Source organism: Diadema antillarum, unplaced genomic scaffold, assembly GCF_040938485.1.
Source record: "Diadema antillarum isolate AM-2024a unplaced genomic scaffold, OU_Dant_1.0 seq00000675_RagTag, whole genome shotgun sequence".
Classification (NCBI taxonomy): domain Eukaryota; kingdom Metazoa; phylum Echinodermata; class Echinoidea; order Diadematoida; family Diadematidae; genus Diadema; species Diadema antillarum.
Window position 1 is genome coordinate 964,287 of NW_027271581.1, and position 27,184 is coordinate 991,470.

At 38.8% G+C, this 27,184-nt stretch overlaps 1 protein-coding gene across 1 annotated transcript; it reads right to left on the reverse strand.

The window, feature by feature from the left end:
- Nucleotides 1-1,475: 1,475 nt before the first annotated feature.
- Nucleotides 1,476-25,326, reverse strand: LOC139736990 (lactadherin-like). The gene is made up of 5 exons (XM_071647664.1): nt 25,191-25,326; nt 24,462-24,563; nt 8,450-8,613; nt 2,724-2,885; nt 1,476-1,679 (listed from the first exon to the last, which is right to left on the reverse strand). Exons 1-5 carry the CDS (start codon nt 25,324-25,326, stop codon nt 1,476-1,478), a joined length of 768 nt encoding a protein of 255 aa, XP_071503765.1.
- Between the last annotated feature and the right edge of the window lie 1,858 nt (nt 25,327-27,184).

Consider the following 27,184-nt stretch of genomic DNA (forward strand, 5'->3'; position numbering starts at 1 on the left):
ACTAGTACTTTGGCCTACACTTCTATTAATTCTGTAATGGGTTCTTGAGTCGAATTCACTTTATTTCGATGAAGGGCAGTGTGATTGGTCAATCTCCACGCAAAATTTAAAATAGATACACCGTAATTTGAATCAGCTACCGCATTCGTTTCTATCAGTTTATCTCTCTATCATGTCTATTCAGTAGTATAAAAGAGTTGCATTATGGGTGAGAATCTTTTAGGAGTGACGTATTTCGATGGAAATAAATGTAGCTTTCCGCTACTTTCAAACACAGTGATGACAATACCCATCGCTCGTTAAAGAGTGATCGTATTGCTTAAAGTCAAATCTTTTGAATGTCAGTGGCCGATCGATTTCTTTTTTTCCAAATCCAAACGATTCTCTTGTCGGAGCTGATGACTGAAGTGCCAACGATGAAAGCGAAGATGATGACGATTATCATGCTAACTTACACTAATCGTAGACTCCGACTCCAACTAGAAGCAGAATACCTCCATTTAGCGAACTGTGAATATGAATTTGATGGAAACGGGTATAGAATATGCAAAATCCATCGAATAAATGTATTAGTCATTATTACTGTGTGCCGAGCTTATTTGGCAAAACCTTCAACTGTTCTAGCTTTTCTTAATTTTCTATCAGGCCATGTTCTATACCCTACACTCTTTCGACTTATCTTCTATACTTCTTACAACATGGACTTTCTGGACTTTCTTGTATATAGGTTCTTGTAGCTCTATTTTTTAAAGATGCAAGCTTACACCTCGAGTTTTTCTTGGAAATGGGTGAAATGGATTTTGTAATCTTTTATACGTCGACATCAGGGGCCTGTTTCTGAACTTTATCAGTGACAACTGCCACATTTCTATGACAAATTTGCTCTCAGCCAATCAGATGCAAGGATTTCAGTAGCTTTAATTGTCACATCTATGACAAGTTGTCACTGATGACAAGTTTTATGAAACTGGCCCCTGGTCATCAATCTCTGGGTCTGGGGAAAAAGAGTGGATTCTGCTCAAAACACTCGTTATTCAGGTAAAAAAAATAAGAACCCTAATCACTAGCCCCTGTAAAGAAAATACAGCTTTAGATGCTTTCGATAAAGACCCGTGCATGTGGAGACATGGACGTGGCCCGATTGAATCGAATTTTAATTCTCTGCCCACCGGGGTGCGTTAAATAATAATAATAATAATAATCATGAATAGCAAGCGCCCGTCAGCGAATACTAGTATGCCAATTGAAGAGTATAGGGCCTACATGAATACGTTCATGGGTAATCATAACGCTTGACACCTGTCACGTCAAGATTAGTTGGCTATTTTATGTGCTAGAATACAAAACTATCAGTGATAAAGTTATTTTTGCTGAAGGAATCTTTGATTATATCACAACCGGGCCAACCTTCCCATCTCTTGGTATCTCCACGCCACCCGTTTGATCAAATTGCAGGACATTTTTACAGATTAACGCTATGGCACTGCCAATGGTAAACTGAAATACCAATCGGCTTGCTCACTCGAAGTTTCGGAGTTCACACTCGCTGTGTAGAGCTCAAATCGCAGGCCAAGGACATTAAACCATGACACCGCATGGACCTTTACGAAGCGGCAAATGTGTGGTTCAGGAAGGCCATTGTACACCACCGTCCTTGCATCCGTATTGGCAGAAAAGATCTGATATGAAAACGACATGTCGTTTTGTATCTCAATTACATTTTAAAGCTTTGAAAAAGCCCCAACAACAATCACAATCCAAGTCTGAGCTCTATGTTCTGAGTTCATGATGTTGTCCTTTTGTTGTCTGTTTGGGTCAATTTGGTTGGGCTTTAAAACAATAATTATAACGAGACCCGAGAATTTGTCAGGACTGTCATGTCCTGTTATCTGTTCATCTCGGAAAAAAAAAGATGTTTTCATCTATGTTATAATTCACATAACCAAGGCATACGATATCAATTCAGGAAGTCGGCATTTCATGAAATGATTCCTGTAACATGCTCTACACGTGTGAAAAATATAAAGGTGATATGGACAGTAATAAGTAAGATACAAGGATAAGTTCGTCTGAAATTAAAACGGTACCCTAATTGCACAGCCAAGACATCGTGTGAGCAAGAGTACTTATTTAAAACATAATATGTTAATACGCATCCATCATGGTCAATACATTTGCAAAATACGGGGGGGGGGGCAATACATGTATTATGAATTCTACCATTATACTGGATAAGGGATTTCGGATCTTTGAACTTAATTTGCACAGCTGCGGGTCCGAACGAAAAGGGAATAATTTTATGAAAATTTAATGATCCTTGTAACTTGGTCTATAGGCAGTGATAGCTCAGAATTGATGTGCAAAATATGGGGGTGCAATACGGCATAATGCTAGCGAAATTACAGAGTGAAAGATATTATTTGACCTTCGACCCCATTTTGCACAGCAAAGATGGAATCGCTGGGCAAAAAGTTGTAATTTTTTGTTAAATTATTCTTGCGACATATTATAGTCTTTACACGTGCGAAGTGTATGGATGTGGATTCATTAACATACAGGATGCAACATTTATCTCTTCTTGCTATTGTTGTTTCTCCCTTTAGATTATGTCTGGTTGTGTTCACAAAGTAGTACGAATTGAATACTATTACAATCAGGTGCTTCTTTGCCCTCGATATGAAAAATAAAAAGACAACCGACGGGAAACATAGAGTTATTAAAACCTTGTCCGAGACACCATAGGAGGAGGTTTCTGTCACTATGACGATACTCTCTACCAGCAGTCCGCATCCAACCTTGTACTCTGTCACCCACATTTGCGGGTGAGTGTGCGAAATGCCTTGCGTTGCTATTCCAACTACGCAGGTCGGATTTTCGAGTTCGACCTGTGTTTAGAGAGGCGGAGACACACCAAGAACCTTGTTGTCAGTTCACAAGAGAAGATACATTATTTACCCATTCATTAGGTGATACGCTATCAGCGTATCACCTATTGTGATTGTCAAAATCTCTCTTTATTTCTTTTTATTCTTCTTTCTTTCTGGACAATTTTGTGTCATCAATATCTCAAGAATGACATTACGGAATAACATGACATTTTCAGGGAACATGTCTCATGACAATATCTAGCCACAATAAGGTTTTCATGACAGTAACATATCTATGACGTCGTCTAGGCGCCATTTTGTGATTTTTGGACCATGTTACATGATCGATCATAACTTCATAACTAAAGGTCATTTCTGTATCATTTTTTGTGGACATAAAGTTCAGGTCACGTTCTATCTTACTTCTTTTGATGCTAATTACCTAGGACATCATTAAGTGCGCGTAAGCGCGCGTCAAAATTTTAAAAGGCTCAAAACAACTTTCCAATGGGAAATCTCGAAGTTTCAGACAATTTTATGCGTTTCAAACAATTTTGCGCGTGCGCGTCCGTCCGCGCATTTTCGCGCGCACAGCGCGTCAGCAACATGAAAATACACTTTTTTTGACAGATTTGGATTCCTGATACTTTGAGCAACAATATCCATTGATTTCTAATCGATTCCTACAAATAACAAAGCAATGCACTTGCGTCAAAGTTCAAATTTCGCGTGCGCGTCTATGTGCAAATATAGTGAAAAAACATGTCTTTGTTTATTTCGCCATAGCTCTTTAAAACGTCAGGTGACCCTATGTTTTTATTGCATATTACAAAAGCATATAAATTGGACATGACGTTTCAAGTATCATTATTTCCATAATTACATTATGACGTCATCATATCGTCATCTGAAATCAAAAAAGTGGAATTAATTTTTTTGAGGTACTGTTTCTGACATTCATTTGCTCGTATCTCTGTTGTTTAAGCTCAATATTATCCCAAATTCAGATATGTTGTACTTTGAACATTTGCCTTTCAAGTCCATGTCATGGTTTTGAAATTTGATGACGTCATCATGCTTTAAATTGTGTTTAAAGGTAAAGACGCAAAATCGGACAAGTTTACGTGTTATGTCTATGGGAGGTGATTTTTTTAGAAACCATGCATTGACTTGACAACGTTTAAGCACCTTTATCTCAGCTGATTTTGCTTCATTTCCTCTGAAACTTATTTATGTTGTAGCTGTGACAATAAGCTGCAGTAATCATGCATTTTATTCTTTGAAATCTCCTCATGAGGTTGACAATTTTGCAATTTAAAACTGAAAATGAGAATGGAATGCGGACCAAACGATTCCTGATTCATCTTTCACGTACATAAGCTTACGTTCCTCTAATTTTCTCGTCGAGACGTATGGTCGAGTGGTTAGAGGCGTCGTCTTAGAAACGTGAGGTTGCACACGTACGGGTTCGATCCTCACAAGAGCACGAAAGAAAATAATATATTTTTTTTACTTTTTTTCTTCAATAGAGTACTACACCTTCGTCCATGTAGAAATCACGTTTGCATGTAAACACACCTATACGCACACACTCACACAGTATACCTTTGTTTTGCGTTGGAGACTGCATTACTTCGACTGCTGCAAAATTATAGTTTTGCAGGTTGGGCTTTTCAAACTGATATAGTATACTGTCACAACATGAAATTTGTTCATATTAATTCAGTAACACAATGTAGTCGTGGTTACTTTGTGCTGATTTATACATGTAACAAGCTATACATTGTAAAAAAGGTATTCAGTCTTCTGTATTGATGATTATTTGTCAATTAGTGGTTTTTGTGGAGTTTCAGATAGTGATAAAAAGTATGGATGATAAGTGCAGCGATAATTCCTATAGTTAGTTCAAAGCTGTGTTACAGATGTTTGATACATACATTTAGCATTGTGTGTGTGTATATACGTGTGTATACAGGTTGGCCATATGACACATGCTAGACAATTACTCTTAATTGATTAGCAAACGTGATCAGCTATGGAACTGAATATGGTACTAATGTATGATGTTAATGATTCTGATTAAACTGTGACGAGTTTAAAGGGATAGCGTAACTGTGTGTAAAAATAAGGCAATTATAAGGATATTTTAGGGCAATTTGATAACCATGCCTATAATAATTTCATACAGGTACTAATGCCTGCCTCATATTCAAATGATAGATCGTCATGTCAATAGCAAACTGACAACGTACGATGAATGTGTTATATATTGAACAACTGTCTTTCAAGTCCATAACGTTCCCCATATTTTCCCGTCGAGACGTGTCGCCGAGTGGTTAAAGGCGACGTCTCAGAGACGTGAGGTTGCGGGTTCGAACCCCACAAGATCACGAAACAAAATAATTAGCTACTTTACTGTTTTTTTTTCTTCAATTTTGTATTACATATTCGTCCATGTAGAAATCACGTTCGTATATAAACGCACCTATACACACACACAGACACACACACACGCCATATCCCTCTTTTTTGTGTGTTGGAGACCACATTGCTTCGACTGCAGCAACATTTTGCAGGTTGACTTTGTCAAACCGATCATAGTATGTAATGACGACGACTGAGGTGTTGTACTTTGAACAATTTTCTTTCAAGACCATGTCATTGTTTTGTAATTTGATGACGTCATTACACTGAAAATTGTGATTAAAGGCAAGGTATCAAAACCAGCCGATTATAGGTTTTATGTCTGCGGGACGTATTTTTCCCAAGTTGCCAGAAATGGCATAGCGACCTCAGTCGTTACAAGGCCGCTTTTCCGTCTAGCAATGCAATAGATGTTCACACGGCCACGTTAGTTGAGTGGGCATTGACTTTCCCCCCGTTATATCTATACATTGTTGTTGTTTTTTTGTCTTACCATTTCCGTGGATGACCCGTGGTCGAGTGGTTACAGATACGGTTTCGCATGCACGCTCAATATAACTTCAAGGTGCCTATATCACATTCTTTTCTTTGTCGATCACAGATGACTGTCATCTCATGACCACAAGCGTATCACCTAACTCGTCCTCAATGTGACGAGTTTTCATGTCTCGTTTATCTTCAGTCAGGTCAGCAGTTTTGCGCTGAAATACTTCAGAAATTTTGTATCCGAAGTGTTATGTGTCTCCCTGTACGTGACCGTTCCATGACTGTTTCTTTTCTATGTCAGCTCACCTCCTTTTGGTATGTACATGGTATGAGGCGAACTCTTAGTGTGTGTGTGTGTGTGTGTGTGTGTGTGTGTGTGTTAAACCTCTAACACTTTGATTACTGGTTTTCAATTTCTTTATAATTTGCCATCATCATTACTTGAGTAAACATCCCTAGAGGAATTATCATCGCGATCGTCCTTTCCTAGGCAAAAGGTCGCGAGGGCGACTGGTCTAAAGGCCGTGTCACACCAGCCTTGCGTGCGACTTGCAAAGAACAATTTGGACTACCCGGAGGTCCCCGTAGATGATCCGCACATGTCAGTACCTAGCATGTATCTCAAAAGTAGTCGCCCGGAGGTGCGCACGCATATTTTTTTTACCCGCAACCGTGTTTAGGCCCTGTCACACCTTTCCGGGCAAGCTACTCGGGCTTGTTACGTGTAGGGATTTTCTAGCATACCGGACGTCAGTAGGAGACCCTTAGCGGCAGTACTTCCCAGGCAATTCCCACGCAGGTACTTCGCAGTCCCGTATGCAGCCAAGATCATGAAATTCTGTGAGATTTCAGCCATTGCATTAGAGGAATTCCTTCAATGAGTTGTCAGCCCCCACGCGACTGGTACAAAGGTCACACAGTATACTCGCAAGTCTAACGTGTCCAGCAAGTAAGACACATGAGCTGACTCGCACAAGTCCTTTTCCGCCCTCAGGAATGTTGTTTACTATTAAATGGACCAGTCACTATGAACATACAAAGTACTAATTCAATTTTCATTCGCACAAATCCTCTTTCTTGCTACATGTGCATGCTAGTAGGTTTTTGTGTTCACTATTAAATGGACCAGTCACTATGAACATACAAAGTACTAATTCAATTTTCATTCACACTTATTTATATCCGCAGTTGGTCCGCACTTGACAGTATCTAGCGCGTAGTTGCCCGGAGGTGCTCACGCAAATCCGATTTAACCGCAGCCCAGTTTTGAGCATGACCAAAACTTTTTTCCGGGTGAGTCGCGTATGTAGCCAAGATAATGAAATTCTGTGAGATTTCAGCCATTCCATTAGAGGAATTCTTTCACTGAGTTTTCAGCCCCCATGCGACTGGTACAAAGGTCACACAGTATACTCGCAAGTATATAACGCGTCCAGCAAGTAAGACACATGCGCTGACTCGCACAAATCCTTATCCGCCCTCAGGAATGTCCGGTATGCTAGAAAATCCCTACTCGTAACAAGCCCGAGTAGCTTGCCCGGAAAGGTGTGACAGGGCCTAAACACGGTTGCGGGTAAAAAAATATGCGTGCGCACCTCCGGGCGACTACTTCTGAGATACATGCTAGGTACTGTCATGTGCGGATCATCTACGGGGACATCCGGGTAGTCAAAATTGTTCTTTGCAAGTCGCACGCAAGGCTGGTGTGACACGGCCTTTACATCTGCCATATCGCATTGCTGTATACGTCCCACAACAGGTATACCATTCTCGACAATAAGCATGATAAGTGAGGGCACAGTTTCGCATGACTGACCCAAAATAAAGATGGCATGTTCAAAAGTTTGGCACAACCACAAATGTGTTGAGTATTTGCATGCCTTGAACGAGGTTCTTCAAACTTTCACTGATGTGTTCTACCAAGGTTGCTGCTTTCACTCAATCCACATTGCTCTTTGGGTTTACGTTCCCTTTAAGTTACGATCCCCAAATTAATAATTTCTTCTTTTTGCATACATTCCTTGAACGAAGTTTTACTTGGATGGCTAAATAACTATCAGAGAGCAAAATTTCGGGAATTTGAGCAGTTGCATTTACACCTTTCCGGTTGACCTTCAGGCCTACAGCTCTCCGCTCTTTTTTGTTTATTTAATCTAAACATGCCATAAAAATTTGCCTGGAGATCGGATCTTCCGTTCTATTATCATATATTAAGCTAATTTCATGCCCTATCAGCTTTATGGCCCATACGAACTTTGAATAATGATCTGATGATCCGAAAATTGAATCGTTTCTTTTTAAAAGAGACTTTTCACACGCGTGTTGTTGAGTACCGAATACGTCGACCCACGCTGAGTCTACGACGTCACATGTAACAATCCGCAGCGCGACAAAACATAACAAAATAATGCAATACACGGATTACACGCTAGTGTACGCCATCGATTTTGCAGTGATTTTCTGTGATTAGCTCTAAGTGTAATTTGTGTTATTTTTTTTTTTTGTATCTCATACAGGCAGTGCCAGGAAAGCAAAATCTGGAAGTTGGATATGCTTATCAATGGTCTTATTGGTCTTTCGGATATTATTGTTGCGGGTTCTTCGTAATTTCATTGTTTTGGATGATCGATACGATGACAAGTCCGATGCATCATTATTTGGTATACACTTACCTGGATCCAGTTACCGCTCAGGCCTTCTGGAATCCATCCTCCATGAAATTTTAGTCGCGCTTTCTGGGGTGCGAAATTGGACAGAAGCATGCTGGACGCTGTAATGCTTGAATCCGGGATAATATAATTTTCCATCCCAAGCGCTTCTGCGAACGCGGGAATTTCTGGCAGTAAAAGTAGAAAAAAGGAGAATTTATCATAATGGGAAAAATAGACAGCAACAACAAAGACACGATTACTTTACCAACGAAAAACCTTGGTATGTATAGGAATAAATGAACTAAAAAAGAATCCAGAAATTTGCGCTACTCATTATACAATTACAATTACATCAACATACAAAGCTCGACATTAGCAGCATCCCGGGCCACCAGCAATAAAGGTTGGGGGGGGGGGGGGGGGAAGAGTAAAATACCTAAGTTTTATCTGCCAATTATCTGTCTATACAATATCTTTATACTTAATTTATTATAATATGATATGTATATATGTATATATATATGTAGATATGATATATATCATTATGTGTGTGTGTATGTGTGTGTGCGTCGTGTATTTAAAAGTCACAACTCTTTTTTTTTTAATTCCTGATACTTGCATATTGAAAAGGTGAGGACGGAAAGATCTGTGGGAATATTTTCCAAAAGGGACGAAGGAACAAAAAAAGCAAGTGTTTTGGCAGGCAAAGGCAGACTTTGGTCGTAATATTTCACAAACGGATTTTCTGACATGAGAAATAAAGAAAAAAGAAAAACGACGCCACAATTTTATTCAAGTTCTCATTACTCTCTTCACAAAATTTCCATTAAAAAAGCCCAACAAAATCGTAATGGAACGAACATATTCATTAAAGGTTGACCGCACGTGATCTGTCATTGTCCTTTATAAAATAATTATGTCAAGACATGGTTTGCTGCGAATTGCTTTAAAAAACAAAACAAAAAAACAATGAAAAACAAAACAAAACTGTAATAGCGATGTTGTTTGCCACCCGGCAGTTTAACATTTGACAGATTGGGGTCATAACTTTTACCAACATAAAATAAGATATATACTGTTTCAACTTTGCACATCAAGCAAGCCCAACATTTAGAGTAAACAACATTAACAGTAACAATATCCGATGGCCGTTTTTATATCACGTATATAGGCCAGGTTAAGTGAAAACGTCTAAACGCCGAATGGGGATGGTTGTGCTAAAATGTGCTAAAGGGATCTTATAATTTTGGTTGAGACTTAACTTCAGGTTTTTATCAGTTTTTGGTGAGATAGTGAGAAACCTCTTATGAATGTTAAAGAACATGTAATTCCAAGAGGGATTCAATGTTTATTTGTCGAAAATTGGTTTTGAAATGGCCGAGATATCCACAACAGAGTGATCCTATAATAAAGTGTGGGAGCCACATTTTATTACGATCGTTTGTTTTTACTTTGTTTTTTAGGATGTTTTAGCTATTCCAAACCCGATATTTATCAAATAAACTTGAATTCCTCTTAAAATGGTATGTTCTGTGTTATGTCATAAGTGTTTTCTTGGTATCTCGCAAAAAAGTAAAAGCCCAATTTTCATCTCCACCAATACTGTACCATCCCTTTAACCACCTATCTTTATCGAACATAATTATACACACAAGTACAATCTACCGCACACACATGAATACACACACAAGCGTGCACACACACAATAAAAAACTTAAGCAAAATGATAATTAAACCAACATGTATGACGCATCTGTAGCTTCAGGCCATTTCTATGTGCTAATATCATTCAAATTCCTTGAGAACGACGGAAGTAACTTTCTCCACAAGGTTTTACAAGGTTAATGACAGATGCAATATCCAACAACAACGAAAATGGCATCGTTCCCTACAAACGCCATGTCAACCATATCTAAAGTCACTTTTTCTCTGACCCCCAACAAGAGATTATGAACCTCTGAGTAAAGGGAAGGGTTCTAGACTTATAGTTATAAAAATTAATGCAGAGAAGTTTCCTGTAAAAAGGCATGTAAGTATGTACACTCAGCAAAAAGAGAAAGTAAACACTTTTTCAAGTTCATATTTTTCATAGAATGATTTGGAGAAAATCTATGCATGATATACACCATATTAAAGACAATTTAATTGGCTATCAACCTATAATGTCAATGAAAATTGAAACTTTACGCATGAGTGAACATATTCGTTTTTGTCCTTCAAGGCACAAAAGTAAAAATTGCTAGAATTGACATGTTAGTTTCATTTGCAGATACCTTTCAAGATGACAATGATAACAAAAGACATGAATGAAATAGTAAAGATAAGTTTTCCTTCTCTTTCTCTCTTCATAACCTCAAGAGAAAATAAAGTGGGATATTATAATTACATATTATGTGTGTGGGTGTGTGTAAATATAGGATTTAATCATCATTTAACATATTGAAATACATAATTTGATTTTCATAATATGTACAAATATAAACATCAGTTTATTTACATACATTTATGTTACTTAGTTGTTTATTTATTTATTTATTTATATATTAGTCCTGTTTTCACAGGGTGGCTCCATCAGTAAGTTGAACACTGTTGTTCGTGGAGGTCCTGCACAGTATGGACAATACACACATGTATACTAGTCATAAATATCAAAACAGCATGATATCAACCAAAACGATTATAGAACATGTAACCTAAACAAGACACACACATCATCTATAATGAAACAATACATATCTAATGATAAAGAATATGTATCTTCAAACTGTGTGTATAAATAATTCAGGATTTCTGATGACTGATATATCACGCTACCTCCCTCCTCTAAGAAAAAAAAAATCATGGTAACTATTCTCGAGCAAAATTAAGTGCTGTCCAGAATTGTGTGGAAAGGACTTTTTGATGAAGTATGAGTGAGATACTTTGGTAAGCTGTTCCATTCAACAGCTCCCTCGTATGACAAGGCTTGTTTTCAAGGCTTTGTTTTGGCGCTAAGTACCATCACTAGCCCCTACGAAAACGTCATCCAGACATGCCAGACCGAGGAACTTTGAGCACAAACTGAAAGCGCAAATGAGCAATTCAAACGATTTAAAAGTTAATCGCAGAACAGGTTTAATGTTATGAAAATAAAAACGAAGATTCAACCTCAGTGAGCATGGCTTCGTGGCCTTCATAAAATTGATAATACGAGGTACACTTGCTAAAATATGAATAGTACAGAAAACATCAGAAAACTGAATCATCCTCAATCTAATTCAGTGTTTGAATGAAGGAAAAACAAGACTGTACCCGTAAACGGTAGGTCTCGTGGGCTTCCTTTGCCTAGTATCAGTCTAGTTAGCCTTCTTTGGCGTGCTGTCGGTCTCGTGAGCATTCTGTGCGTAATGTCGGTGTCGTGTGCTTTCTCTGCCTAGTGTCGGTGTCGTGGGCTTTCTTGTGCCAGTATCGAGAGCCCTTATTGGGGTACTGTCGGTCTCGCGAGCCTTCTTTACGATAGTGTCGGTCTCGTGGGCTTTGCGCAGTGTAGGTGTCGTGGGATTTCTTTGAATAGTGTCAGTCTCGTGAGCCACTCCCTTTTTTTTTCTTTGGCTTATTGTCGGTTTCGTGAGCCTTCTTTGTGTAGTACCGGTCTCGTCCACAAGTCTCGTCGGGTTTCTTTGCCTAGTATCGGTCTCATGAGCTTTCTTTGCCCAGTGTCGGTATCTTGAGCTTTCTTTGCCTAGTAGTGTCGGTTTTGCGTACTGTCGTTCAGTACATTATAATTATTATGAAATGGGTTCAAGAATGTAGCCAATTGGAAGCGCTGAAATGAGTCACGTGTGCGTGCATTAGTTTCTCACTAACATGCACGGCCTGACGTCACAATGTTTACACTAGCATTGCGCACTCAATCAGTTGTTACAAGTGCATCGCGCGCTACTATACGCGCTGTCAATCCTGTAAACAACTTCTAGTTCGGGCTGCCGGCCGGCCTTTCTTGTGTGCATAACATTGTGTGGCGTACGTATACTCTTATAAGTACAGTACTTATAATTACACGTGTATGTGCGGGATTTCCGAGTGCGACGTGCGTAAATGTTTGGGACGAACATCTTCGGACATCTTGACTCTTGAGCGAGTGCTACATGTACCTGACTGGTGTTGACCCACAAAGGTACGTGAAAAAAGCTGTTAGTTTTCGACCCATTTTATAAAACAAATGATGCACAGGATTAGTTCGTGGCGTTCGTGGAGATGTGGCGCACTCGAGGGTATTTACAATTGTGAAACATGCACTCGGCTTCGCCTCGTGCATGTTTCACAATTGTAAATACCCTCGAGTGCGCCACATCTCCACTAACGCACACTATCCTGTGCATTACATTGTATAGTAATGTGCACGTGTGCTCTGATACAGTCATGTAGGCCCTATTATCTACGGAGGCGTTTGAATTAGGCCTACTGTTTTTCCTGAAAGTATTTTCAGCATGCAAACGCATTTTATTTCTCTTTTCTTAAGGATATTTCAAAAAGAAATACAGAGAGTGCAAATCATGAAATTAGAAACATGTTTTACAATCAGAGTATATACAGTACGATACCGTTCAACCCAACCCACAGAACCGTGACGACTGCAGGCTAATACACAGGATACCACACACAGCCTTGTTTATGCGTTGCACGGATTTCAAAGGTCTTGAGTAAACAGACTTTGTGTGTGGCGCAGCGCTGGTCACCTGAATTTAATAGCGCTGGTCACATTACGTCCCCCAAGTAAAATTCACCCCGAGAGCGTCTGAACAGACACTCTTCTCTTGTCGATCGCGGGATGAGATTTCTCCGGAGGCTCTCCAGAGGCTTTTCACCGTATTGCGTCTTGACAGACACAATCTTTTTCGTGGGGAAACAATCTTCGCCGGAGGCTACCCTGAGGCAACCGTGCGTTTTGTGACATGTTAAGACAGGGCTTTAGTCTACAGCCGCCGCAAGCAGTACACGACGTGATGCCGTACGACTTTCCGATCATGAGACCAGGGCCCCATTTCATGAAAGCTTGCTATGATAGCAACAGACCACTCTTGCTTGAAGGACAATTGTCATGGTAGCATCAAGCATCAAGCTTTCTGATTGGCTATTGCAATGGAAAGTTAACATTCCAGCAAGGGTTGCCATCCTAGCACCTGTTTTGAAACGGGGCCCAGGTCATGCTACCTGGCAACGCACACATTGCGACCAGGTGGGCATTTCATGAAGCATTTTGTCCAACAAAAATTGTCAGACAAATTTGCTCTCAGCCAATCACTCGCAAGGATTTCAGTAGCTTGTAACAGTCTGTCAGAAAAATATCGGACCAAAATACTTCATGAAATACCCCCTGACATCTGGACCTAAAACCTGCGCATGCGCTTTTTACCTGTCTCGTATATAGAAACCGCATGGAAATGGCGGCAGAAACGAATTTGCTACATTAGGTTTGCAGCAATTTATGTTGCTCCAAAGGAAATGTCAACAACGACGTCGACGTCGCACTAGGTGGGTGAAACGACGCGATATCGATCTTGCTACGCGATTTTGCGCATGCGCAGAACATTAGTTTTTCTCAACGTCCGCGTCGCGAAAATCTAAATTCCCTTGTAGCAACGCCAAGGTAATATTGTGGGTGTCGTGGGCAAATTTCGGGTAAATCTTGGTATCGCCAATGGGCAGAAAACTTCTGCCCACGCTGAAAAGTCCTGTCACAGATCGATGCACTGTGGGATTCTATGGTGCCATTGTCGCTTCCGGTTGTCTCGCGTGCGTCGCAGTTCCCATGCGATTGAATGGAGTTAGTCCGATATTTTCCGTTGTTAATCTTTCTGTTTGTTTGTTTGTTTTTTGCTATAATTCTGCTTAAGAAGGGTTTCAAGTTTTTAAATGTACTGATTTGCAGTGGCTAGAGTCATGGTTTATAACTGCAAGGCTTCAATAAATGTGCTGGTCTCATAATGGAAAGCGTAGAAATCTTCTGAAAAAAATACTCCTGAATAAAGACAGAAGATGACCTGAGTACATAAAGCCCAAACTGGGACAAGCTTGTCCCCTGAGCTAACCCATAATGCAACTAGCTGAAGAAAAGTGACGTCACACGCACAGTCGCACATTCGATATCTAGGTATTGGCGATACCGAGAAGAGTGTAGTATGTATAATAAAAGCTGGACACCCTGGGTCAGACGCAGCTGAAGAAAAGTGACGTCACACGCACAGTCGCACATTCGATATCTCGACTGAGCCGCCGCGTCGCATATCTGCGAAGGCGCTTATTTAAATAGGGTACAAAAACATTGGTTGCTTTCTACTCATCGCGTCCGTCGCCTTGTGAAAGCTCCCTTTAAACCCACAGGCCGATCACTCAAAAGCTAATGCACGTATCAGGGCCGGCGCAGTGTTTTCAAAAGTGTGGGGGCCCACTTTCGGGTTTCATGAGCTAACAAGCAAAAAATAAATAAATAAATACATATGATAAAAGGTCCTCAGCTCATTCTCTCCCCTCCCATTTCTGGGTGTTATAAAAAAAAATAGTCTTCAGAGAAAATGCATAACCTTACCGCCGCCATACTTCAAGATCTCTATCTATTTCTATTTTAGTGCCACTAACGTACTTCCGGGTTGAAAAAAGTGTGGGGGCCCAAAGTGATGACACCTTATGTATTCCTTTGTATGGTGCACGAAAAGTGTGGGGGCCCGAGCCCCCACGGCCCCAACTGCTGCGCCGGCCCTGCATATTAAGTGCTCTTTATTAAGCCCCTTTTACACTTTCACGGATTGCTTCACGGATGACCACGGACCGTCATCCGTGATGTTCCGGCATGCAAAATATCGATTTTCCTCTCAATACCGGTGTGAATACAATCCCAACTGGATGTCTACACGTACAAGTATACGGAGGCTACACGGACAAGTACAATTGTTGTACGGTGCCTAAGCGGACAGACAAGGAACGAACGCGGACCACAGCGGAAACGATACGGAGCCAACACGGATATCAAGGAAGAGCACGGATGCAACTGGGTCCTTTCGCAGTCTTTACACCGATGTCCCTTAAATGTTGACATATGACATTTTACTTTTGCTTTTGATACTTTATCATTCTCGGGCAACATGCCTCCAGAGCTAATAACAAGCACACTAGAAAATCTACAGCAGCCTACATAAGCCTGGGCTTGTCGATATCAGTCAAACCTCTTCTTGCAAACTCTCATTTTGCGGGAACATCATGACATAAACAAAGCAAAACACACACACACACACACACACACACACACACACACACACACAACTATCAAGGAAATGTGTGTGGGTCACTGAAGCTTCTCAGGCTACAATTGTTCGAACAGTATGAGGGGTTGCTGGCTGTACTGATGGGGGAAGATGTGAGCAAATTTCATGGACTTTATGAGCTTTTATTGGCAAAATACACGAATTTCTCATCCCGGATGGAGCCGATGCTAATACGGACGTTTCGATGTCTTCACGGATGTACCGGAATGAGTACGGAGGCAACACGGAGTAGCCGGTGCCTACAAGGAAGGTATACGGCGGCAACACGGAGTAGACGGTGCCAACAAGGAAGAGCTAGTATTGATTTTCATCCGTGATGTCCGGGATGAAAAATTAAGCAAGCTTAATCTTTCCCGCGGACATGCCGGTAGGTCAAGGATAATGCCGGATGACTTCACGGAGTCAACACGGTCATGCCGGAAACAGTACGGATGATCCCGGATCGACGATCCATGGTCATCCGTGATGGTGTCCGTGAAAGTGTAAAAGGGGCATTAATCTGAAAGGAGTAAACACAATATTGTACCATGGCTTCCTTCACCAGTCCAGTCATCAGTAATCGCATCCAGGGAACTACAAGGACTGGATGTTGTAGACAACGAGGAGGTGGCATTAGGTGGATCGGAGGGTGATACTGGACCTAGGTTGAGTGACGAGAGGAGCAGGAGGAAGAAAAAACAAAAATGCACATTTATATTAAGATCCGGTTGCTATGATGTCACAATCACTTTGACAAATCAGTATTGGACTAAATTATGAAACTAACGCCGAAAGCAATTCAAAGCAGAACGTGAAGAAAAAAATATTCAAGCAAAGAGATGAATAATGAGATAAGGAAAGGGAGAAAGTACATGATTGTCCCTGCTGGAAGGGAAGCAGCGCTCCACAGTGTGTTCACAATGTGTTCACATTGTTGATTCTGTGAAAGCCCTAGAATTAAACAGTGTGAGGTAAATTCACACTGTGGTGTTGATTTTTACAGAGAATTCACGCGGTAATGTTCTGTTTCGTACTGTAAATTGATGATTGACAGTGTGTTCACCATGTTAAAACGCACGTAGTAACATCACAGTGTGAGGAGATTTCACATTTCGTTCACAATGTGTTCACACTATGTTTCACATTGTGTTTCACACTGTAGGACGCTGTGTTTTTTCCAGTTACAGGGATGGAGGTATACGCCGCCACAGAAGTCAGATTAAAATCGCCAAACACATTACGTTTTCCGATGTGGATATTTCTAAATACCTCAGTCTCTATTTAAGCTCTCTATGATTATAATATAAACTTCTTTCACTTCGCTGCTAGAGATTACCATACAAAAGCGGTCAGAAAGCAACGGACTCTATATATAAAACAGCTTCAGGAATTATTTTCTGGAAATTTAAATGCAGTTACATGCGCATTGCGTACAGGATATTTGAGTTTCCAGCACGGCGCTTCTTTTTTTTTTCATAACTTCATCTTATTCTGACTTTTTTTTTAAAACAGCTATACACTATACAGAGCCATTTTGAAAAGAAATCTTAATCAAAATGGTGCTCATAAATGTGGGACCCTCCTTTTATCATTCCATGATCACTTTGTTTTGGGGTCCTTTAAGAACATAATATTTTCGTTAAAAAACAAAACAAAACACACACACACACACACAAATTTTCCATTCCTATCAGAACGATATGCTCTTTGATTTTTTTCTTTTTTTTTGGAAAATGCAAAGTCGCATGACTTCATTTTCTGAGCAGTAACTCTTATCCTTGAACGGTTTGGCCCTAGATTTTGATAGGATATTTGAGCAAACACTATTGGGGGCTATCGGGAATGTTTGGCCCTCCGTTTTCGATTCAATGGCGGCATTCAATATCGGATGCCATCTGGGCTGTATGAATTAAGGTCAAAGGTCAACAAAATGCATTCTGTATCGTGTGTAATATAGGTTTTCCCGGTCAATTTCATACTTTTATCATTCAAGTTCCTATTCCGAGCATTCGATTTCACGCATTCCACGCTCGCAGCACTGAATCAGCAATCAAATTCAAAATCCGGTCATTCGAATTCACTATCCGAGCATTCAAATTCACTCTCGGAGCATTCAAATTCACTATTGGAGCATTCAAATTCACTATTGGAACATTCAAATTCACTATCGGAGCATTCAAATTTAAGAGAGGAGCACGCATTTCATCAATGAGCATTCAAATTCATGTCAAGCTGGCGACGGAATCTCGTCGGTCATTCAAATTCGTAAATAGGCAACCATGTTCCAAATAACTGCATTCAATTTAAAAGAAGTCCTGAATTTAGTTAGTTTGGGCCGTGTATGCATGTGTTTCTCACTTGGCTTTGAATATATTGGGATTTATGATAATTATTTATTTTGCAGTAGAGGTCCACCTGTTAATTGACAATTTTGAACTCGCGCTTAGCAAATCGGAATATACAGGCACATGTCCCTGGGATTGGACATAAAATGGAGGTCCCACTAACGTGTAAAAGAGTCACAACTCATACACGTAAAAGATCCCACTTCATTTATTCATCGCAAAGAGCAAAATATCTAACTGGACCCGATATGGAAGACCAGCTTTTGCAGCTGAATATGGGTTATCCAGCTATCTTCTTTGATAGAAAATGAAACAAACAAACCAAAATTAGGCACTGTATAGGCCTACAGACGAGCATAATACGGAGGGTTGGTTGACACTTTGGAGGAAAAAAAACCCCACAATTTCGACTATAAACAATATTGAAACTGATACATAAATATTTTATAAGTCTTGTGTGTTGTGTATTGCTGTCTTATTGATTTAATTTTGCGGGACTATGTGAGATCATTGTGTGTCAGTTTGTCTTTAAATTGATGAATTGTCATTATGTGGTTGGTGTTGGGGCGTTGTCAGCATGCAGTATATCATCAAGAAATATGATTACTAGTCGTTGTGTTGTTTGGATGCACTGCTGATTGGACATTGCGATTTTAAATTTATTGAGATGAAAAAAAAAAAGAATACATGAACAGAGAACAATGTAGAACATGTAAACAATCCTAATTACACTATATGCAAGCATTCATTGGTTGTATTGGCCCTTTTTCCTTCCTTAAAAGTCTCCTCCATTTTCCTCGTTAAATTGATTGCACGAAGTAGGAACTTGATCGCCTAAAAATGAATTTGAACGCTCCAAACAAGCTCATTGGAACTATCACGTGACTATCGCATGAATTTGAATGCACGAGTATTAAAGTCGGTGCTCGCATTTTGAAATTGAATGCCCAATCGTGAATTTGATTTGACGAAAACGAAGTAGAACGCTCATAAGTGAAATTGATCGCTCGGATTCTGAATTTGAATGCCCCAATATTTTCGCGTGCGTGCGCTGCGTGAATTTGAATGCACATTAATGAATTTGAGTGATAAAAGTATGAAATTGACCGAGAAAACCTATACTAACCTTATCGCCCCCACAGTTTGCACAGATATATAACTTGGACATGGATTATTTCGTTTACTTCTCGATCAGACGTCATCTTGGCTATATGTATTAAGTATAGGGTCAATGATTGTTTTAGTCTCTATCTTGATCGATGCATTGTCTATCGCCGCCGATCCTACAAATATCACTTTTGTCGTCCCATTGACGAAGTAAAATGTTGTACTTATTGTTCTTGCAGCTCGGAATATTTTTTGTTTGTTCGAAACGCGGTGATAAACAAACGAGTTCTGTGCAATGAGATCCAGAATATAGTCTAGTGGGATTTCTGAAAAAGGGCTCTCTAAAATGGTGTTAGAGGCATTTTTGAGTAAAAGTTGGAAACCGGTCTCTTTTACCTAATTTGAGTATGCTGAATCCGAAAAATCCGGTTCCCAAGCGAAATTCACCGATCTTGACCATCTAATTTGCATAAACAAAATGGCTGCCCAGCCACAGAAATTGTCAGTTTCGGACACGGATTTTCTAGAAATTCTTTGCAAACGAGCTGAAAAAAAAATGATTTAATATTTTGTACATAATAGAAGTAGCAATTTGAGGGATAAACGTTACTCAGATGGTAAATAGTATATTCTATTCATAATTATGCAAATTAGTACTGAAATATGCAGATAAATATATATTAACACTTGAAGAGTAATTGTTACAATGTTTTTCTTGAGAGGCAAGTTAAAAACTAAAGATGTAAACTTTAAGGTTTTGAGGGTTAGGAAAACTCCGGTTCCCAAGCAAAATTCACCGATCTTGACCATCTAATTTGCATAAACAAAATGGCTGCCCTGCCACAGAAATTGTGAATTTCAGATACATGTACGCATTTTCTAGATTTTTTTTTTTTTTTTTGTAAACGAGCTGAAAAAAAAAGTGATTTGAAATCTATGTACATAGAATGGAATAAGCAACTTGAGGGATAAACGTTTCTCAGGTGGTAGACAATATATTTCTTTCATAATTATGCAAATTAGTACTGAAATATGCATATATATATATATATATATTAGCACTGGAAGATTTTTTTAATATTTTTTTTTTCTTGAGAGGGAAGTTAAGAACACTATATATATATATACACTTGAAGGTTTGGAGGGTTAGATGAAATCAGAATCCCTTCTCAGTGGTATCAAAATAAATGCAAATACATGTATTGTAATTGGAATGCAAATTATATGTAGGCTTCATGAGTTTTATGCGCATGCAGTTCATTCAATAGCCTATACCCTGGTAAAATTTTATTTTTCAATCCTCTAAAATGGTCCTTTGGGATTTTTTTTCAAGAATTCAAGTTAGGAACCCGATTCTTAATAAAAAATGATTGCACTAGGGCCCCCAAAAAACCAACAAAAAAACAAAAACAAAACAAAACAAAAAACGGGTCTTTTTCAAGCGAATGAACTTTAACATCTAATTGCATAATACCTACAAAATAGCTGCAATATTGCCATAAAATTGTTAATATCATGAAAAATATTTTAGTACATCGATAATCGCAAAACGAATTGATGAAAACTCTCTCTACACGGATCATAACTCAACTTTTTATGGGGGGGGGGAAATACCATCGAACAATGCCATATTATTCATATGCGACATCCATTACTGTATTGTTCCAATATGCAAATCTGTAGCATTAGCACGGATATTCTATTTCCCAGTTAACCAGAGCATGGTAATCATATGTATATGATAATATATAAATGATTACATATGATTATATATAGCAAACATTCGTCTATAGGTTGAAAAGGGATAGGTGGTTTTATTCTATTTTCTCTTATGAAGCGTGTTTTGTTTTGTTTTTTTTTTTTTGCAAGTCGACGAAAAATACCTTTAATGTCACAACAATCATTACTGATGCCCCAATGCATAAACAAAATTATGTTGCAAGTCCGTTAGATGAAATTATATATATATATACATATAAGACTGGAGAAGGATCCATTGGAAAGTTAAGTTTGTAGAATAGCCGCGATCACACGCTGGCAAAAGATCAAGAAGATCGCGATCTCCAAGATCTCAAAAGGCGCGGCCAAATTGGCAAATTATCGAAAAGTTTCAGATCGCAATCTTAAAGATCTTGAAGTTTTTCAAGTGCGTGTGACTGCAAACTTCCCGCGAAACTTCCCACTACAGCTAGGGATATTTCATTTTATAATGCTGTCCTCTCCAAACTTCTCGATCTCTTGCCAGTGTGACCGGACACCAAAAGATCGTGAAGACTTCGCGATCTTAAACTTTGCGATCTTTTGCCACTCTGACCGCGCCTTATATGATAAACTTAAATAACGATGTTAGAATAGCAGTGAGGGAGAAGAAATGGACAAAAAAAAAAAAGACGTGTGGCACACATCCACCTATATTTGATCCTTCTACATCTGTTATAAGAATGTAACTTAGTCAACTTCCAAGACAGTGCGAACTCTGAAATTGCATCGGCCAGTGCAATCTGCGAAATAAGGGGTTTACACCTTCCTGTTCCTTTTTGTTTTTGTTTTCAGTATATACTTGGATAACATGCCGCCAGTGATAACCACCAAGTATGATGCATTTCAATTTATTCTTAACTTGACGACGCCACGCCCCTTGTCTGTCTGACTTTTGATATATCTCACCTGATGTGATTCAGATCATAGAAATGACATTCTTAGCAAACAGGCCTCTATAGCTTTAAGGGCCAGTGGATTGTAAGGACTACGGAATAATGAATACTCATTAGAAACCATGTTACATACAGAAGATTTCACTTCATATCAGACGTAAATGGTCGCCATTTTGCCTCTCATTAAATGCTTTATCAAGTACAGTTTTTGAATATCCACATTGTCACTTGAATTTCTGCCCAAGTATTAGGATATGGATCTTTTCATGGAGGACCTGGGTTTTCCATCACCTTGCGAACATGAAGTTACTTTTGTTCCCTTGAGAGATAACATCAATCCGATAGCTACCTTAAAGAGGCCTTCTTCCGTAGATACTGGAGTTGTGCTTTTTCTGCCAGACTGATACTGACAGTAGCACTCTTATTAAAGCAAGTGATCAAGGACTCACAATCATCAAGGATGCTGCTTGTACGAAAAGAAAACTAAAGGATTCCAAGAACATGGTTGTTATCAGTCGTCTTTATAAGAATAAACTTATATTCGATTCAAAAGATGCATCACACGTTTGGCACAAAATATGTTCCGCCATTTTACCGACAAAAGTATAGTAAACGCTCGAGAAGCAGTCCAACGACAATACTCCAGTATTAAAAAAAAAGATAAAAAAGAAAGAAAATCCTGCTCACTGTGCCAGACCTGATCTTTCTTTAGTAGACAATGGATGAGAACGTTTTGATCTGGTCTACAGCCTGTACAACTGATATATCTAGCTCCAATCCAAACAAACCCAATGCAAACCTTGCATGAATGTAGATCAATTTGGCTCGATTGAGAAATAGACTTTTTGACTCAGATTATGTTTCTTTTCAGCCAAAATATAAAGGTGTTGATGACTACAATAATACAAAGTTCATCCTTCGTTTCTGTTTCCGACACTGTCCGAGATACCAGGATTTTTCTTACAATTTTTTATTGCTTGAGCCTGCAGAGTGGGTGAAGAGATAGATGAAAAAAAAAACCCATAAATTATGACGAGATTTATGAAAGTTGCCACTTGATTTTAAATTCAACAGATTGAAAATATAAACCAATCTATCCAATGAAAATGACAAAGTAACAGGGTGTTTGCACTAATCCATAGAGTAATGTATAGTGATGTGATTGCTCGATAACTTTGACGGCAAGACCTTGTTTTGGTGGCAAATATGTATACAAAATGGGTGATGATATTTGCATCATTTATTATGCAAATGAGATAATAGGTGTGTGTTGTTTAGTAGTTGCAGTTAATTTTTGCATCTCTTAATCACACCAGGAATCATTAACAGGTCTTGATATTGTTATAACTGTTATGAAACATATTCATATATTGCGGCAGTGCGTTGTAGAATCTCGAAACCTGCCTGGTCTACGGTCTCTTGAATATCAATTTGCAACGTGTTTGCCCGATATCTTAGCTGTATTTTAGTACGCCAAGGTACATTTTGATAGCAAGACTTTGTTTTAGGGAATATATCCATAGAAATGGCCAACTATTTGTATAATTCATATGCAAATTAGATTATTAGGGTATTTCTAATAACTGTGTTTTTTTCTTGATCTCCTTTATCACAAAAGAATCATCAACTTACGTCTTGATATTATAACTATAATGATTCAGATTCATATATCGCGGCAATGTGTTGTAGAATCTCGAATTGGTTGAATTGGTTGATTCCAGTGCTTGATTTTCCTCGGACTCAGATGGCACCATGTACACTTTGTTTGACCGATAGCATATCTATATTTTTCACTACGCGAAGGTACGTTTTAATAGCAAAACTTTGTTTTAGGGGAAAATATGTTGAGAAAATGGAAAAATATTTGCGTAATTTATTATGCAAATGAGATGCATGTTTTGTTTTAATACATAAGGTTGGTTCTTGTATCTCTTTAGCACACTAGGAATCGTGAACCGGTCTTGATACAATAACTATCTTCAGAATTATGATTCAGATCCATTGCAGAAATGCGTTGTAGAATCTAGAATCCTGCCAGTTATGTATCCTCTTGTATACCAATTTGCATAGATATTTGCATAAGTGTAATTCAATTCTTTTGAATTGATTGAATTCTTTTGAACTGATTTATTATGATTTGACTCTGGCGACACAAAGTACTTCTTGTTTGCCCGGTAACTTGTTAAAATGATTGAAAACAGAAGTGAACACGTAGGTACTATACTCATATGTGCATATTTCTATGCGGTAATGCATTACTGTATCAGCGGCAACGCCTACTTTGCATATTTCACTTCTTAATTTGCATATATAAGTAAAAGTTATGAACAAATGATGACCTAGCTATTGTCTTTGCACCTTAATTTCTGAAATTATTACTATTTCTGCGTGTCTAGGGAGATTTTATGAAAATTAGATCATCGAAACACCTTTAAAAAGCAATGAATTGGCGGCCATTTTGTTTATGCAAATTAGATGCTCTTAGACTAAAAATTTCGCTTGGGAACCGGAATTTTTGGATTCAGCGTACTTGAATTATACAAAATAGACCGGTTCCCAACTTTTACTAAAAAATGCCTCTAACAGTCATATTTTCCCCAAATCCCACTAGACTAATAAACACAGAAAGATATCACTAGTAACTTACCGGTCTCGCAATGAGGCCCTGTGTAACCTGGTTGGCAATGACACGTGTAGTTAAACATTGTCTCCTCGCAGTATCCGTTCTTACACGGCATGGATAGGCAGTCTGGGTCAATTGAAACACACCCATGGTCACAGGAACATCCAAGCAGAGAAAAAAAAATAGTTCGTTTCGACATCAGATCATTCAAGCTAGACATATATTCCTCTTTCTGATATCTCATTTATCAGCCCTGCCAGACTTCTGGCTCTTATTAACTAGCTTTTGACATTTACCAGCCAGACGTTAATCCCATAAGTGGGTGGCGTATCCACTTTCTTTGTAAGCAGAGGGTGAAAGATAACAATAAAACACGACGCATAAGCTTAGCATACAATCTTACAAATTAATTCAAAGTACGTACATAGTTACATACACTATGAACATGACGGTATTCGATGTATTAGATGTATAGCGTAATATCACAAAACAAATTCAGAAGAAAATCGTGAAAATAACATTGGTAAATCATCTAAATGATGATTGATTATCTATTCAGCATGTTCACTTTGTCCAGCTTGCAGAAACCATGATCACATGATTGGGCCCATATTGTTGTTTGATGAAACAGCTGAAAATGTGAGAGTCACTACTTTCTTATCTTTTCTGTTGTTCGATCTTGATCATGGCAGGTGATGTTTCCCCTTTACGAGACCTGATCAGACTTAATGTCTGAGAGTGAGCTCTTTTTACCCGGCCGCCGACAGACGCGATAGCCATGCTCTCTGTCTCCCCGGCAGTTTCCCGGCCGAGCTTGATGTCGAGTCAGCTTTGGTATAAGCTGCACGTCCATCCCGTTGATCTCTGCTACACGACATCGCCGGTTCATAGGGAGGGTGTAATTCAGGTTGTAGCTGGCTCCACACCGAGTTCTGGCTGCTATACGTTGTTTGCCCCAGGCGAGAAGCAAAGATGTATATAGAATGGAGATTTGACATTGAAAAGGATATAATATGCGTGCTAAAGTTTCAAAACTTGCCTTTATATATATAGAGTATACCGTTTGTATCTGATCTGTTGTTTTTTTTTAGGTATATTATCACAGTCACACTATCAAAAAATGTAGGTGTTATGTTAAAGATAAAGGAGTATTTTCATAAGCATATTTTGCATTCATTGTATTTTATTGCCTTATGCAGGTCATTGAACTCTGGCATAGGGAAGCTGCACTAAATCAAGACTTGAAATTCCCGACTATTGATAAAGGCAAGAGCCACGCGGATAATTAATTTCAACATTTCTGGAACACACTATGATACCTTATGCAGGGCTCGACACTAACGGTGGCCCGGTGGCCCGGGGCCACCAAAAACGCACGTCGGGCCACCCAAATTTCAGAAATGAAGATTTTGGTGGCCCGATTGGGCCACCAAAAAGTCGGATGTTTGCCTTTACTTTTGGAAATGGACAGCGGTAACAATCGGCTCCGTAAAATGCTAAAATAAATGTCAGATGTTTGCTTTTAATTTTGGAAATGAATAACGGTAATATTCGACTCCGTATGATACTAAAATAAATGTCGAATGTTTGCTTATACTTTTGGAAATGGATAACGATAAGATTCAGCTCCGTACGGTGCTAAAATTAATGTCAGATATTTGATTTTTGGATAACATTTGGCTCCGGAAGATGCTGAAATAAATGTCGAGTGTTTGCTTTGACGTTCGGATATGAATACTAATAATATTCAACTCTGTACGATGATAAAATAAATGCCGGATGTTTGCTTTTACATTCGAAAGTAAATAGCAATAACATTCAGCACCGGAAGATGCTAAATTAAGTGTCGAATGATCCCTTTGATGTTCGGAAATGAATAACAATAATATTCAACTCAATACGATGATAAAATGAATGTCTGATGTTTGCTTTTATGTTCGAATGTAAATAGCAACAACATTCATCTTCGGAAGATGCTAAAATAAATGTCGGATATTTGCTTTGACGTTCGGAAATGAATAACAATAATATACCACTCCGTACGATAATAAAATAAATGCCGGATGTTCGCTTTCACGTTCGAAAGTAAATAGCAATAACATTCAACTCCGGAAGATGCTAAAATAAATGTCGAATGATCCCTTTGACGTTCGGAAATGAATAACAATGATATTCAACCCCGTACGATGATTAAATAAATGTCGGATGTTTGCTTTTACTTTCGAAAGTAAATAGCAATAACATTCGGCTCCGGAAGATACTAAAATAAATGTCAGATGATTGCTTTTACGTTCGGAAGTGAATAGCAGTAATATTCTGCTCCATACGATGCTAAAATTAATGTCAGATATTTGCTATTACACGTGTACATTTCGAAATGAATAACAGTAACATTCAGCTGCGTTTGATGGTAAAGTAAATGTCTGATGTCTGCCTTGACGTTCAAAAATGAGAAACAGTAACATTCGGCTCCTTACGATGCTAAAATAATTGTCAGATGATTCATTTTACTTTCAGAAGTGGACAGCAATAACATTTGGCTCCGTACGATAATAAAATAAATGTCGGATGTTTGCTTTTAAATTTGGAAATAAATAACGGTAATATTCTGCTCCGTACGATGCTAAGATGAATATCAGATTGTTGGTTTTATATTTGGAAATGATTAACGGTATCGATCGGCTCAGTTAGATGCTAAAATAAATAGCGGATGTTTGCTTTCACGTTCAGAAATGAATAAGGATAAC